The sequence below is a fragment of the Lagopus leucura genome, unplaced genomic scaffold (genome assembly GCF_019238085.1).
Source record: "Lagopus leucura isolate 7727_CA_CO unplaced genomic scaffold, USGS_WTPT01 Super-Scaffold_100064, whole genome shotgun sequence".
NCBI lineage: Eukaryota > Metazoa > Chordata > Aves > Galliformes > Phasianidae > Lagopus > Lagopus leucura.
In genome coordinates, this window is record NW_024962308.1 from 694,518 (window position 1) to 708,494 (window position 13,977).

Here is a 13,977-nt window from a genome sequence, read left to right on the forward strand (position 1 = left end):
AGTCCCACCTCAGCCCAACCACACTGCCCTAACTAACCATTCACCACTAAATCACGTCCCTGAGCACCACAGCCAGACGGTTCTGAAACACATCCAGGGATGCTGACTCCCCACACCTCCCTGGGAAGCTTTCTGTAAAGAAGTTCTTCCTGATGTCCAACCTAAACCTCCCCTGGCACAACCTGAGGCCATTTCCCCTCGTCCTGTCACCAGTGAGAAGAGTCCAGCCCTGCTCTCACTGCAGTCACCTTTCAGGTGTTTGAGGAGAGCCATAAGGTCTCCCCTCAGCCTCCTCTTCCCCAGACCAAGCAGCCCCAGTTCCTTCAAGCTCTCCTCACAGGCCATATTCTGCAAGCCCTTCTGCAGCCTTGTTGCCCTTCTTTGCATCTGCTCCAGCACCTCCGTGTCCTTTCTGTGCTTAGCTGCCCAAAGCTGAAGCCAGCACTCGAGGTGAGGCCTCAGCAGTGCCGAGCACAGGGGCAGGATGACTTCCCTGGTCCTGCTCACCACACCATTCCTCATCCAAGCCAGGATGCCATTGGCCTTCCTGGCCCCCTGGGCATACTGCTGGCTCACATTCAGCCGCCTGTCCATCAGTCCTCCAAGGTCCCTTTCCGTCAGGCAGCTTCCAGCCACTCCTCCCCAAGGCTGTAGGGTTGTTGTGACAAAATGCAGGAAAGCTGTGCAGGGACTTTTTATGCGGGCATGCAGCTACAGGAGGAGGGGAAACGGTTTTAAACTGGAAGAGGGAGATTTGACCTGATATTAGGAAGAAATTCTTTCCTGTGAGGGTGGTGAGACGCTGGCACCGGTTGCCCAGTGAGGTGGTGGATGCCGTCTGTCTGGAAGCGCTCCAGGCCAGGCTGGATGGGGCTGTGAGCAGCCTGGTCTAGAGGGAGGTGTCCCTGCCTGCAGCAGAGGGGTTGCAACGAGGTGATCTCCAAGGTCCCTTCCATCCCAAACCGTTCTGCGATGCTAAAGTACACAGATACATAAACAGGAGGAGATGATGAAAACAAGTGAACTCTCCCCCAAAAGGCTTGTGTTACAGACGTCACGAGATGGAAGGAGCACCACTGGTTTAATGAAGCACAAAGTTTATTTTGAAGGCTGTAATTTTTTTAATGCTGTGATAGCTTCTGTGCTATCACAGAGTCACAGGGCCCCTGTAGGCCCCTGCTCACCAGGTTGTTGTCTGCCAGCCATTTCCCCGGCCGTGTGTGGGAAGGGCCACTGCAATCTGTAGGTTGGTGCCAGCCCTGCAGTGGGGCCAGGTTTCAGCAAAGCGATATAAAATGCAGGGGTGAGGGCAGGGGGATCTTGGGGAGCTTCCAGGGTCCCTTAGGACCTAGAAAGGGCGAGGTTTACGTCTGACTTATCTGCTCTGTATGGCAGCATGGAGACCAGTTAGTGAGCTGAGGATCGGCGAGGATCAGCGTGTGCCCTGCTTTGGTTCCATCTTTGTGTGGATGGCCGTCTGCAAGGCACATGGGAAGGAAGAAAGGAGCAGCCACGTGCCCTGCTTCCCTGTGCTGCCCTCCCCAGCATTGCCCTGCTCACCGGGTTGTTGTCTGCCACCATTTCCATGGCCGTGTGTTGAAAAGGTCACTGCAGCCAGTAGGTCTGGCGTCAGCCCTGCAGTGGGGCCAGGTTTCAGCAATCCAGGGCAAAACCTGGGATTTGCAGCACGGGGTCTTTGGGGAGCTTGCAGGGTCCTGTAGGACCAAGGTGGGTTACAGTATGGGAGAGACTTATCTGTCCTGCAGAGTGGCCCTCTTGTCCAGAGGTGAATCCAGGTGAGGACAGGAGCACCTCGCCGTCCCGCTGTGTCCCCGTGTGTGGCTGCGAGGCAGAAGAGGAGCAGCTCCCATCCATCCCCATGGGCTGCTCCTGCCCACCTCAGCTTGGCACTGCCCTTCTGGTCTGCATTCCGGGTTGCTGCGACATCAAGCTCACTGTGGAACTCAGCCACCACCAATGTTGTGTTGTTGTGACATGGCTGTGCCAGTTGGGGTGTGGTTCCTGGAGCTGGTGGCTGCTCCTGGTGATGTGGCCATGACACAGCAGGGCTGGTGCTGCCTGGGATGGGGCTGCTGCCCCTTCCCCAGCCTTGTTGCTCTTCTTTGCAACTGCTCCAGCACCTCCATGTCCTTTCTGTGCTGAGCTGCCCAAAGCTGAAGCCAGCACTCGAGGTGAGGCCTCAGCAGTGCCGAGCACAGGGGCAGGATGACTTCCCTGGTCCTGCTCACCACACCGTTCCTGATCCAAGCCAGGATGCCATTGGCCTTCCTGGCCCCCTGCTGGATCATATTCAGCCACCTGTCCATCAGTCCTCCAAGGTCCCTTTCTGTCAGGCAGCTTCCAGCCACTCCTCCCAACGCTGTAGGGTTGCCTGGGGCTGCTGTGACCAAAATGCAGGAGCCAACCCTTGGCCCTATTGAAACTCAGTTTACTTTGGCCCATCGATGCAGTCTATCCAGCTCTCACTGTGGTGCCTTCCTCTGCTCCTGCTATGCAGGCTCTCTGCAGTGCTAAGGGCAGCGTTTTCCCCATAGCGCTGCCTGCACTACATTTAAAGGAAAGGGTTCATTGGTTTACTGCTCACCCGCTCCACTCATGTGATCCCACTGAGCCCCTTTTGGAGTGTGGACAGTCCGTGATCCTGTGTCTCTTGGACACCAGGCCATCCTCCCCTGGGACAGAGTGACGCAACAGCCCTCTGCATTTCCCTCAACAAAACGAAACAAATAAAATGCAAAACATTTATTTGAGTGTTGTTGTACAAAAAGTTTCCAGTCTTAAAATGTATATTACAAATCATTGAAAAAGACAAGACATTTGGCATGCATATTCTAAGAGGAAAAAAAAATGAAAATAAAACCACAACATTTTGAAATGGTAAAGTCTAGATCATTATGTAGTTTTCATGAGCTCCATGTAATGCTCCCGTCCTTTTGTGCCTGCTTTCCAATTTGTACATTTCTCACAATCCCTTCTTTTAAATAAAATGAGAGCCTTCTGAAAATGGGTTGGCAGCAGCTGAGTGCAGGCAGTGACACTGCCAGAACTACAAGGTGATGCAGAACGAAATCCACAACTCGATCACAGGGCAACACCAGCATCATTATGAACAGCTGAACAGAGAAGTTACTGTTCTGCCCAGATGTAAAACGCTTTGGCCTCGCCTTGCTTAAGACAGCTTATTGCTCATGATTTAGCGTGATGAACACTGGGCAGCTGAGATACACAGCAGCATTTACCTTACAGACAAAGGATCATCACTTTGTTAATGGGGAAATGTGGGTCCAGTACAACGCTTTCTTCCTGAACTCCGTGTCCATGCGCTGCTCGTGTGGCTCTGAACGGAGTCTTGTGACATGAAGAGTCCCATTCACTCTCTAGACCTTAGCATTTCAAGAAAGGCATTATGCTTACAAATGGTAATTGCATGTAAATATGATTTTGTATAAAAAAACACTTAAATTATTTTAAAGTGGTTTAAAGCTAAGCACATCGAAGCGCAATTTAAAATTCTGTTTCCCAGGCCATTTGAGACGTCGGACCAATGACCACCTCTCATTTGTCTTGCTGTTCAGCTACAACAACGATTCCGAAATGCAATCACTATCTCACCTTCCACTCACTGGTTTACAACAGAGCTTTTGTCCCTGCTTGCGCAGGGCTTGGGGTTTGGACCCAACAGTGGCAATGAAATCCAGGGTGGAATATGGATACTCCTTTGTTTAGAGAGAAGATTTCAAAAAGAAAAAAGAGAATGAATGGCTTAAGGAAGGGAGGGAAGTGGCTACAAGGCTCCCAACACAGAGCGTTGGCAAACAGCATCACACTCTTCTTAGTACACACAGAAGAAAAAGGTTCTCAAACATTCTGGGGGATAGAGAGGATTTCTAGGAGCCTCTCCCAACCACTCCCTGCTCAGGCTGCAGCTAAAAGGCTTCACACAGGATTACAAAGAAAAAGGCTGCACAAAAAACTCTACAATCCCTAAACTGAACATGAGGCGTCCTGTTGCTCGAGGATAAATGTGCACAAAAGGAAATCTCCTTTCACAGTTTGCTCTGCTTCACACTGCAGTCCAGCTTTGGTGATGAACGAGAGCTGCAGACCAGCTTGTGTGGCTTTTCCATTACAGTCCACGGGAAGCAGATGTTTGTTTTCTTCCTGAGAATTTTGGCTCCTGCTACAAACACAGTGCCCATCTAACGGCAGAAGGGTGCTGAGGATCAGCTGCTGGTTCGGTCAGGGCCTGAAGCAGCCCATGCACACAGACCGTGAGCTAAAGGTGTGCAGCGACACAGGAATCACAGCCATTGCATTGCTTGGAGCAAGCCACTGCAACACAACAGCTGAAGCAAGACAGACAGAAGTGTGGGGAAAGCATAAAGGCCAGAGGCCCCACAGAGCCCCACTGTGCCCATCTGCAGTTAGAAGATCAGCTTAATTGTTTTTTCTGTCGTTATGCTGTTATTCCTTCCCCCTGACTCCCCCACTGTAAGTTACTCAGAACTCATTTGCACTGTTCCACCCAGAATAAAACTGTTCCTTGTTCTTCTCTATGGGTAGTTACTCTCAAACACTCTGACACGAACTGCACTGATTAACTTCTCCCATCAGAGAAGCCTTAAGGTCATTTTTCCTGACAAGTACGCTGCACATCTCCTTCAAGCTCCACACCTGCTATCAGACAGCAGAGCACAAATGCTGACTATCCTCCAAATCCCTGAGAGCTGGTTCACCTGCATGACTACACAGGAAAGGAGGGCAAGGTGGCACTGGATTTTACGTGAGCAGAACATTTCAATTATCCTGAAAATGAAGAGAGAAAATCTTTGATGAAGAGAAAAAGCAGCAGCAATGCTTTCTGGTTCAGTAAAGCAGAAGAAATCCTCCAGTGCTGAGCACCAACTTGAAGTTATGCCGAAGCTCAGCATCAAAAGCAAGAGGAAGGAAATTTGTCTGAAGCAGACAGACACCCACAAAGAAAACAAGTGGAATACAGTAGTTTGCCTGTGTCTGTAGTTTACAGTGAGGAATTATTCTCAAACTCTAGGTTGCCTTTTAGAAGGCACTGTGAATCACCAACACTTTGCCTGCTGAATTCAGATTCTCCCACATTAGTGCTTTCTGTGAGCACCTCTATATGTGAAAAAAGAAAAGAAAGTGTTTCCAAACTTACAGGAAACAGCTCCAAATCCAAGGAGAAATTCTGCATGCAGTCACTGAGGGGTGTAACAGAAAACACCTCTCCGTAGGGCTACAAGGCGACACGTCTGCCATACAGCAGCTGTTAAGAAATCAGTGGCCCAGGTAGCAAGAGGTTCCCCCTCATTCAAGCTGCCTTTCTGCCCATTCTTCACAGAAAAAGCAAAAAACAAAAAAATCAAAAGAAAAAAAAAAAAAAAAGCACATTCATTTCTTTAGAATTTAAGATCACAGAGCAATCATATTTACAGGAAAACCCTCAAGAATAAGCAACCTGAAAACTGGCCAATGTGAAACAAAAATAAATACAGGGAAAAACTGCAAAAAGCTCTGAAACACTGTGAGTGTGGTACAGAAGTGTGGGTCAGAAAGGGAAATGCTGCCCAGTGGTTGGAAGGTGCACTGTGAAAAAACTTTTACACTGATTGCATCTATTTGTATACCAATGAATTTAGGAAAGGCAATTGGTTAACAGTATGTCTGAGAAACATAATTTCATTAGATACACTTTACAGAGAAAGAGAGACATGATTTACTACATATTTCACCTTCTACTCAAGCAGAGTGGGAAAATTACACTTGAAAAATGGCCAACGACAGCCATGGAGCGACCCCTCCAGTCCCAACAGCCAAGGCTTCCTACTGCTTTTTGCAACGCTCCGCCTGCTGAACTAACACAAAAATCTGAATTCGGCTCATTAACTTCAGTAATTAAATCACGCCACCCAAACAGAGAAAAGTAGCGTCTCAAATTTATTTTTAGATGGCAAAAAATACAACCTAAGCTTAGAAATCTCACTTCTGTTCCCACTCTGCTTGCACTGCATAGCCACCGGTCAGAGCCACTACAATGACCTCCTCGGTTACGTCTGTCAGTCATAATGTTGTTCAGAGAACACAATGTCCAAAAGCCACCGAAAACATCCAAACCTCGCTGCTGGTTTGATGAGTCTCAACTACTTGAACGGCAGGTCAGAGCTCGAGAGTGCAGGTAACAACAGCGTTCTGTGCTGCCAACAGCATCCAAATTAAGAACCAATGCAAAAACCATCTGCTTGAGTGCAGCCCAGGCATTCTTTGGGGCAGTCAAGTCTTCCTAGTGCTTGAAGATGCGCTGCTATCTGAATGCTGGCCTTAGGAGAGCCACTGCTACCTCCACAGAAGTGCAGCAGAAGAAACCTTAAGCCAAAGGGACGCTGTCAGATACCAGAGTCATTGCCTGAAATAAAAACCATCTTCATAAAAAAAAAAGATTGTTCACATCACCCACTGTTACTGTGAGATCTGCAAAGTAATGCTCCCATCCACAGCAGCAGCAGTTCCTTCTAACTCTCTAAAACGGCACTCAGCTGTTTCTGTACTACTTTGCAGACGCTCAGTGTGTCTGACAACGGCCCTCTGGATGTAAGACAAGTATGGATAAGCTGCATTTAGGTCTGATTCAACAAAACAAAAAGAAATCAACATTTACACAGATAACCTTTGAAACCCCAAATATTTATCAATGCCAGAAATAAAAATATTTTCAACATTAAAATCTTAGTCATTCTGTTCAATGCTGAATATGTCAAAATCGTTAAATCATGATGCTTAACATCATAAATACTATACATCACGACTTGCATTCACAATTTAACAAGATCTCATTTGTTACAATGTCAAAATCCTTTGAGAACACAATGATTACAAGTCTGTTTTTGACACTCCCACACATCTGCAGACAGCAGAAGCCATCGCTCTCCACCTCCTGAAATAACGGCCTGGAGCCACAGCACTGATGGGATTCAGACGATCATCAGGCTGTCAATCCTGGAGTAGCACAGAAATCCACAGTCCTGAGCCAAGACCTGGTTAAAAGGCAGCTACCCTTTATTACTTCCACTGCTGGAGAAGCACTTCTAATGAATTTGGGGCATAATTTTTCCAAGCTGGGCACCCACAGGATCCTATCATTTCTTAAAGGTCAGAGAAACATTACCACCGACCTCCCAAGGCCCTGCAGGTAAACATCCTTTCTTAAGCTTTGTTTTTAAGTCATCCTGCTCATGGATGCACACAGCACAGGTTCACCATACACTCAAGAAGTCTCGTCCCATTTTAGCTAAAAATTTCTGCCGCAGGTTTGTGCATAAGACTTTAAACTCTGTATAGGGAAAAACAATTATTCCAATACAGTGTTTCAACAAAGAGAGAGAAGTTAAGAAATCTATTAAAAACTCTGGCAGTTTTGTTCAGTAAAGGTTTTTTTTTTTTTAGATTTTTTTTTATATAAAAATGTACCAAGGAGTAACCATCAAAGAAATCAGATGATACGTATAAAAATAGTTTTCAGTGGCTCTGGAGGAAAAAAAAATAGCAAAAATAAAAGGAAATAAATGGAAAAAAATAGCAAGTAATAGTTTTTTTTCTTTCTTTCTTCACATCACTGAGCATCCTCGAGAAGTTGTTCTGGGATCCCCCTAAAATCAGAAAGACACAGCATTAACTACTTTCCTACCAGCTCTTGGTATTGTAACACCAGACTCTGGTTATCCCCCTGTTAACAGCACCTTCCTCCTGCCTCTAGTTCAGCTGTGCTCAGGGAGCACTGCAGCTGCAAACGAAGCACATTACTCAGTCTGTGCACAGCAGTAAGACACTGCTGCCGTGGTCTGCTGTGATGGGCTGAGTGCTTCACGTCCACACTTTCAACACTGACAAAAATGGCAAATGAAAATCACAACACCACCGGCTTCTTAACAGGTTCTCTTCCTTTAGTTCACGTCTTTCCTTTCAAGAGATCTGTGCTGCAAAGCTGCTTCCTGGGGGGCAAAAATTACTTGTGTTTCAGTTGCCTTACGCTTCAACTACGCTGCTAAATGCAAAGGAATTTTGCACAACTCAACTTCAAACCTGCAGAGAAATAGTTCTTGAGAAGGGCTACTTGTGGCCACTGAACCAAAGAACCGAGCAGTCAGGTTTGAAATACATTTAATCTATTTCCTAATATTCCCTGTACACAGCATATTTCTCCTTTTCACTCTGCCAACAGCCAGTTAGTTTAGTCACCATACAATACTTAACTGAGAGCTAGGAGAACACAGGGCTGATGTTATAAAGGAAACCCAAGGTCACTTCAAATATTACCAGAAAATAAACAAACTTGAAACAACAGAAGCTCCCTCCACCACTTGGCTTTTTGAGGTCCTGTTTCCCAATGGTTACATTCTGCTCACAGCAGGAATGCCACAGATACCTTTTTCTTTTTCAGAGAAAGCAATACTGGGATAGGGAACAGCAGTCCAGTGATTATTGACTGCTAAACCTCCTCTTACCAACTCCAAAAACAGTTTAAGTCATTGCAGTGTTGTAAACTTGATCTGCAGTGTGTGTCCATAGATACCCAGCATCCAAACTGATATTAGGCACTGCCTGAGCTGTACAGTTACTGATTCAAGCAGCAATTCCTTGAACATTCTTTCTGCATGCTGTAGCAATGCTGCACGGCTGCAAGCTGCCCTAGCATCATCTTCTGCAAGCACCCATTGGAAAATGGACCAAGAAACTCAGAACTAGTGAAAACTGAAGGGAAACCCATTATCTCCTGGCTGATTGTACAAACCAGCCAAAAACAAATTAAAAATGCGGTCTATATCTCATTACCTGTTGGTTGAAAAGGTCCTCCTCTCCAAAGTCTGCCTCATCCTCTTCCTCTTCATTCTCCCGCACGACGACTGATTTAGTAACAGTTCTCACTGCAACTTCCTGCACAAAAGGAAAGAGAAGATGACTAGTGGTCCATATCCAGCTCTGAGTTTTTGCTGTATCATCAGTATAGGAATCCCAGTAATGTTTGGATGATATAAATCAGTTTGCCCCACGATCACAGCTGTATAAGCAAACACTGAAGATCCTGCAAGCCACAGAAACATTCCTCATTCCAGCTACCAAAAGGCATCGTGGTGTAAGGCAGCTTCAGGAGCTTCCTTTCTTTAGCAGGTGTTTGAGAAGCAGGTGCTTGTTGGTTTGACAAGCTGACAGCAGACTGACCCAGGAGCTCTCCAAGATGTGTGATGTCAGAAATTGAAGTTTCTCTGTATGATTACACAGTATTAGGAACTCCCATTCTTTCTGCTAAATGCTTTATATCCACTGTTCATGTCAATTACCAGGAAGGTCTTCCTAATCAGGCACTACAAAGAATTTTAAAACATCAGGAAGCTTCCTTTATTACTAAACTATTTTTGAGCACTTCTTAGTAACAAGAACTCTACCGCGCGCTTGCAGCCTTGAAACTGCAGATGCAAATTTTCACTTGTGGAACAAGACACCCTGAGCAAGGAAACAAAGGGAACCACAGCAGGAAGGGACACGGATTTGAAATGCCTTCAGACAGTATTTTAACTGTTTCTCCAGTTTGAATTCTAAGCCAGCTTCCTGTGGTACAAGTGACCCTCCCTCCTATTCTGTCCTGTGCTGCTGTTCCTGCGCAAAGTGCATCCATAGAATTGCAAAAAAAATCAGCTGTGGGCAGATGTAGGACAATGCAGAACACATAGGAACCAAATGGAAACATCTGCTGTAATTCCAACAATGAAAAGAAAACTCTCTTCCCACCTCTCCATCAGAGTTCACGAGGTATGTGCGGATATTTCCTCCAGTGCCCCAGCTGCCCTGATTCTTCCACACGAGAACAGAAGGGGGGCTGTGAGATACACCTGCATCCGCACCCCAGATCTGGTGAGAAGACATTCAGTCATCAGCTATTCGTGCACGTTTCATTTTTAAATATCCCAAACCTTCTAACTCTCCCACTTGTCTCTCCTTATCAGTTTTGCTTCCAAATCCCAGTGGTAAATTTACTCTACTTTAATTTACATCAGTGCTTGTGGGAAGACATGACTCTCAGTCTGCAACAACAGCTATCACCAGCCATAGCAAGAGGAAAGAAATCTAACGCTGCAGTCATCAGTCCTGAACACAGTCACTCCCACCACAGCCTCAATGCCTAGAGGAGGGACGTAAAACGCAGCTTGTGCAGACAAATTTCATCTGATAAGCATCTGAGCAATCAATACTCGGGCAGAAATAACTGCAGCTGACTAAAGGAAAGCCATTCTGCTGCAGACCAAACGTCAAACAAAATCGCAAAAAGCAATACTACAGTTAAGGCTGAGAATGTCAAGTATTAAACTTAACACAAGTCTACCAGACTAAATAAATGTTCCTATTTCATGAAGGGGTAGAGCAGGATTAAGTATTCCAAACTTCAACAGAGGTGCTTGAAAAGAATAAAATAAACAACAATCTTTGCCTCCTCCCCCCCCCACAGAACTCTTTTTCAGCTAAATGGCCTTAGATACTGAAGTGCTAATACAGAAATGGAACTTTCTTTTGCCTTTCTACAACTGAAGTCCTGCTCCTCTAAAACAAGAACCGCAAGTCCAAAAGTTACACCCCAAACTTCAGATTTACAGCTGCCACAACATCAACAGATGAACATTGCTGACACATGGAACATGACTTACTGTTACAGTCTGCCCAGCCCTGAGGACATACTTCGGAGTAAATTTGTACGCAATTTCTTCTCCATCTCCAATTTGTCTTTTCAGTCTCCAGTTACCCAAAGACTGATCCTAGTGAGGAGAGTTGTAAGGTTATTTATTTAGGGTGAGCAAACAGGCATCAAACGTCTTGCTACACCTCTTCATTCCATTTATTTATGTGGTTGTTAGACATCTGCAATCTAACTTGAGAATACTTTTCCACACCCAGTAATCGTGTTAAGGTCATTCAACAAAAACTTAAAAGAGACTTTTCACATGAAAAAATGCTCTGCTAGAGCCAGCGAGGCCATTCCCAGCAGCACAGCACCAGCATACGGGATCAGACATTCAGGACTATGGTCATCCTGCAACATCACACCTGTAGCAAAATTCACCTTTCAAATGCCACACCGCTTTTACAAGACGACATACCTTGAAAGGTACCATTTCTCTCAGTGACGTGTGCTCAACACACAGTGCAGCATTTCAGTTTAGCTCCTCCTTAAGGAGCTCTGCTGACACTCACCTTCTCGGAGTTGTTCTTCAGTTGAACGTATTTGCCCTCCAGGTCTATCTCTTCAATGCTGATACTTCCTGTAGCTGAAGCTTGCTGGGACATTTGGAAGCTACTGCTGCTACTGCTACCACTGATACTTCCAGTGCCAATCCCACTCGTCCCACTGCCCGAGAGCTCCTCTGCTTCAATCCGTCGCCTCTTGCCTCGGGAAGAGCGGACAAGTGAAGTGCTGCTGCTGCTGCTGCTGGACGTGGCTCGAGAGACAGTAACGCGGGATGAGGGGCTGGGAGAGAGCTTCAGCCTGGAAACGATCAAGTACTTCAATCAGATGGAAGGAAATTAACATTTTTCTAGCTGGTCCACAGAGCGACGGTCAAAGCAATAACAGCACAAAACTCAGTAACCAGACTGCCGTGCTTCACTGTTCTGTCAGCGGGGCTGCAAATGAAGGAACAGGTCTGTCCAGGGTGATACGTGACCTGAAACGCAGCGACGGTGAGGGCAGCACAGACTGCCTCATCCACTACTTACATATACTCCAGTACACTATTCTTATTCTTGTGTCTGATCACTTAAAAACCAGAAAAGACCTATAAGTAAACACTTAAAAAGAGGAGATGAATGTCGAGTTCAGAATTATATATTCCAGTGCACTTTGACACCATCATGAAAACCAAAACATAAGGCAGATATTCAGAGGAGAACAGCTGTAAGAGTTCTACACCTGTTAGGGGTTACATCACAGTGTGAAAACAATGTGAATTCAGTGAAACAAAGTCTGAGCATTTCTGTTAAAATTGAACAAAAAAAAAAAAAAGCCAAAGTAACATTAGTCCTAAGAAAACGGAGCTCATACCTTTCCTCTTCTCCCTCCAGGAGTTTTCGATAAGCACTGATTTCCATGTCAAGTGCTAATTTCACATCAAGCAGCTCCTGGTATTCTGTAAGCTGCAGCTGCATTTGGTCCCTCATCTCTGTCATCTCCCTCTCCTTGGCATCAAGCATCTTCCTAAATTTATCCCGTTCACCAGCCATCGTTTCCTCCAACTCACGAATGCGATCTTCTGCTGCACTGGCCTAGGGATAATAGAAAACCTAGTTGTATCCATGTGGATGCAGGACAGAAATCACCTCCATCCCACCACAATCACAGAATGCTTGGGTTGGAAGCACCCTAAAGACCATACAAGTTCAACTCTTTGCCATGCATTGGTTGCCCCTCACCAGACCACCCAGCCTTGAACACCTCCAGGGATGGAACACCCACAGCTCCTCTGGGCAGCCTGTGCCAGGGCCTCACTGCCCTCTGGGAGGAAAGTTCCCCAATCACATCTAACTTAAATCTTCCTATTTTTAGCTTTGAACTGTTTCCCCTTAGTTCTATCACTATGCACCTATGTAAAAGTCTATCTTTCATCTTGCTTAGAAACTGGAAGGCCACAACAAGGTCTCCCCTGCATCTTCTCCAGGCTCCCTCCTGTCTTTGCAGACCCACTTTGTCCAGGTCCCTTTGGATGGCGCCCCTTCCTTCTGTCACACCAACTGCACCACTCAGCTCAGTGTTATCAGCAAACTCAAGACATGAGATAACATTTGTTGGTCTTCCCTTATCAGCTGATGTCATCATTCCTTCATAGAAGGCCATCAGGTTGCTCAGGCCCAATCTATCCGTGGTGAAGCCCTGCTTGTTGTTTCAGTATCAACTCCTCATCTTGCACGTCTCTTAATACAGCTTCCAGGAGCACTGAATTCCACCATCTTCCCTGGCACAGACATGAGGCTTTTTTACCCTTCTTAAAAATGGGAGTGATTTCCCTTTTTCCAATCACCAGGGACCTCACCAAACAGCCATGATTTTCTGGATGTGATGGACAGTGGTTTGGCAACCACATCAGCCAGTTTCTTCAGGATTCTGAGACAAATGTCATCAGGCCCCATAGACCCCATAGTACATGTTCGATTTCATCAGGTTGTCAAGCACTTGTTATCTGCTTATGGGATTTTGCTCCCAGCTGCCAAAGGTTCAAGGACATGAGATGTGGGAAGCCTGACTGGCAGTGAAGATTGATGCAAAGAATTGAATATCTCAGTCTGTTGAAGCCAGTTCTCCCTTCCCATTTATTAGAGGGGGTCCACTCTCCTTGGCCTCTCACTTCTAACAAGTGTACCCACAGAACTCCCTGTTATCCTTTGTATCCCCTGCCAAGTCCAGCTTCACCTTGGCTTTCCTGATCCCATTTCTGCATCTCTGCACATCATCTCTGCTCTTCATCCATCCCAAGTATTTCCTTCTTACTCCCCACTTTGACCAGCAGATCCTAGCTCAGCCTTTCCTGCCTGCCCTGGCTAATTTCTTACACGTGCAGATGGAGAATTTTCACCCTAACAAAGCAGCCTTAAGGATTTATCAGCTCTGTTCTGCTCTTTTGTCTCTAGGGACAGATCCCAAGGAAACTCTTCCCCCTTGGACGTGTTTAAGGCCAGGTTGGACGGGGTCCTGGGCAACCTGATCTGAATGTGTATGTTTGGTGGCCCTGCTAGGCAGGGGGGTTGGAACTACATGATCCTTGAGGTCCCTTCCAACCCGGGTGATTCTGTGATTCTGTGATCCTTTAAACAACTGGAATTTCACTCTTCTAAAGTTCAGGGTCCCAACTTTACTCCTCGCCAGGCCTCAGGATGGAGGAGTCACAGACCCTGGAGGTGTTCAAG

The 13,977-nt window shown here is 46.2% G+C and overlaps 1 protein-coding gene across 2 annotated transcripts in view; it reads right to left on the minus strand.

Annotated features, from left to right (window-relative positions):
- Positions 1 to 2,748: 2,748 nt before the first annotated feature.
- The window catches only part of LMNB2 (lamin B2), a 30,762-nt gene continuing 19,533 nt past the window's right edge, over positions 2,749 to 13,977 (minus strand). For both annotated transcript variants that reach the window (XM_042886814.1, XM_042886815.1), the window contains 6 exons: positions 12,122 to 12,342; positions 11,275 to 11,566; positions 10,731 to 10,838; positions 9,820 to 9,939; positions 8,866 to 8,967; positions 2,749 to 7,682 (listed from right to left, as the gene is read on the minus strand). In XM_042886814.1, coding sequence (XP_042742748.1) covers positions 7,641 to 7,682; positions 8,866 to 8,967; positions 9,820 to 9,939; positions 10,731 to 10,838; positions 11,275 to 11,566; positions 12,122 to 12,342 — 885 coding nt within the window. In that variant the 3' untranslated portion in view covers positions 2,749 to 7,640. The remainder of the gene's footprint in view (positions 7,683 to 8,865; positions 8,968 to 9,819; positions 9,940 to 10,730; positions 10,839 to 11,274; positions 11,567 to 12,121; positions 12,343 to 13,977) is intronic.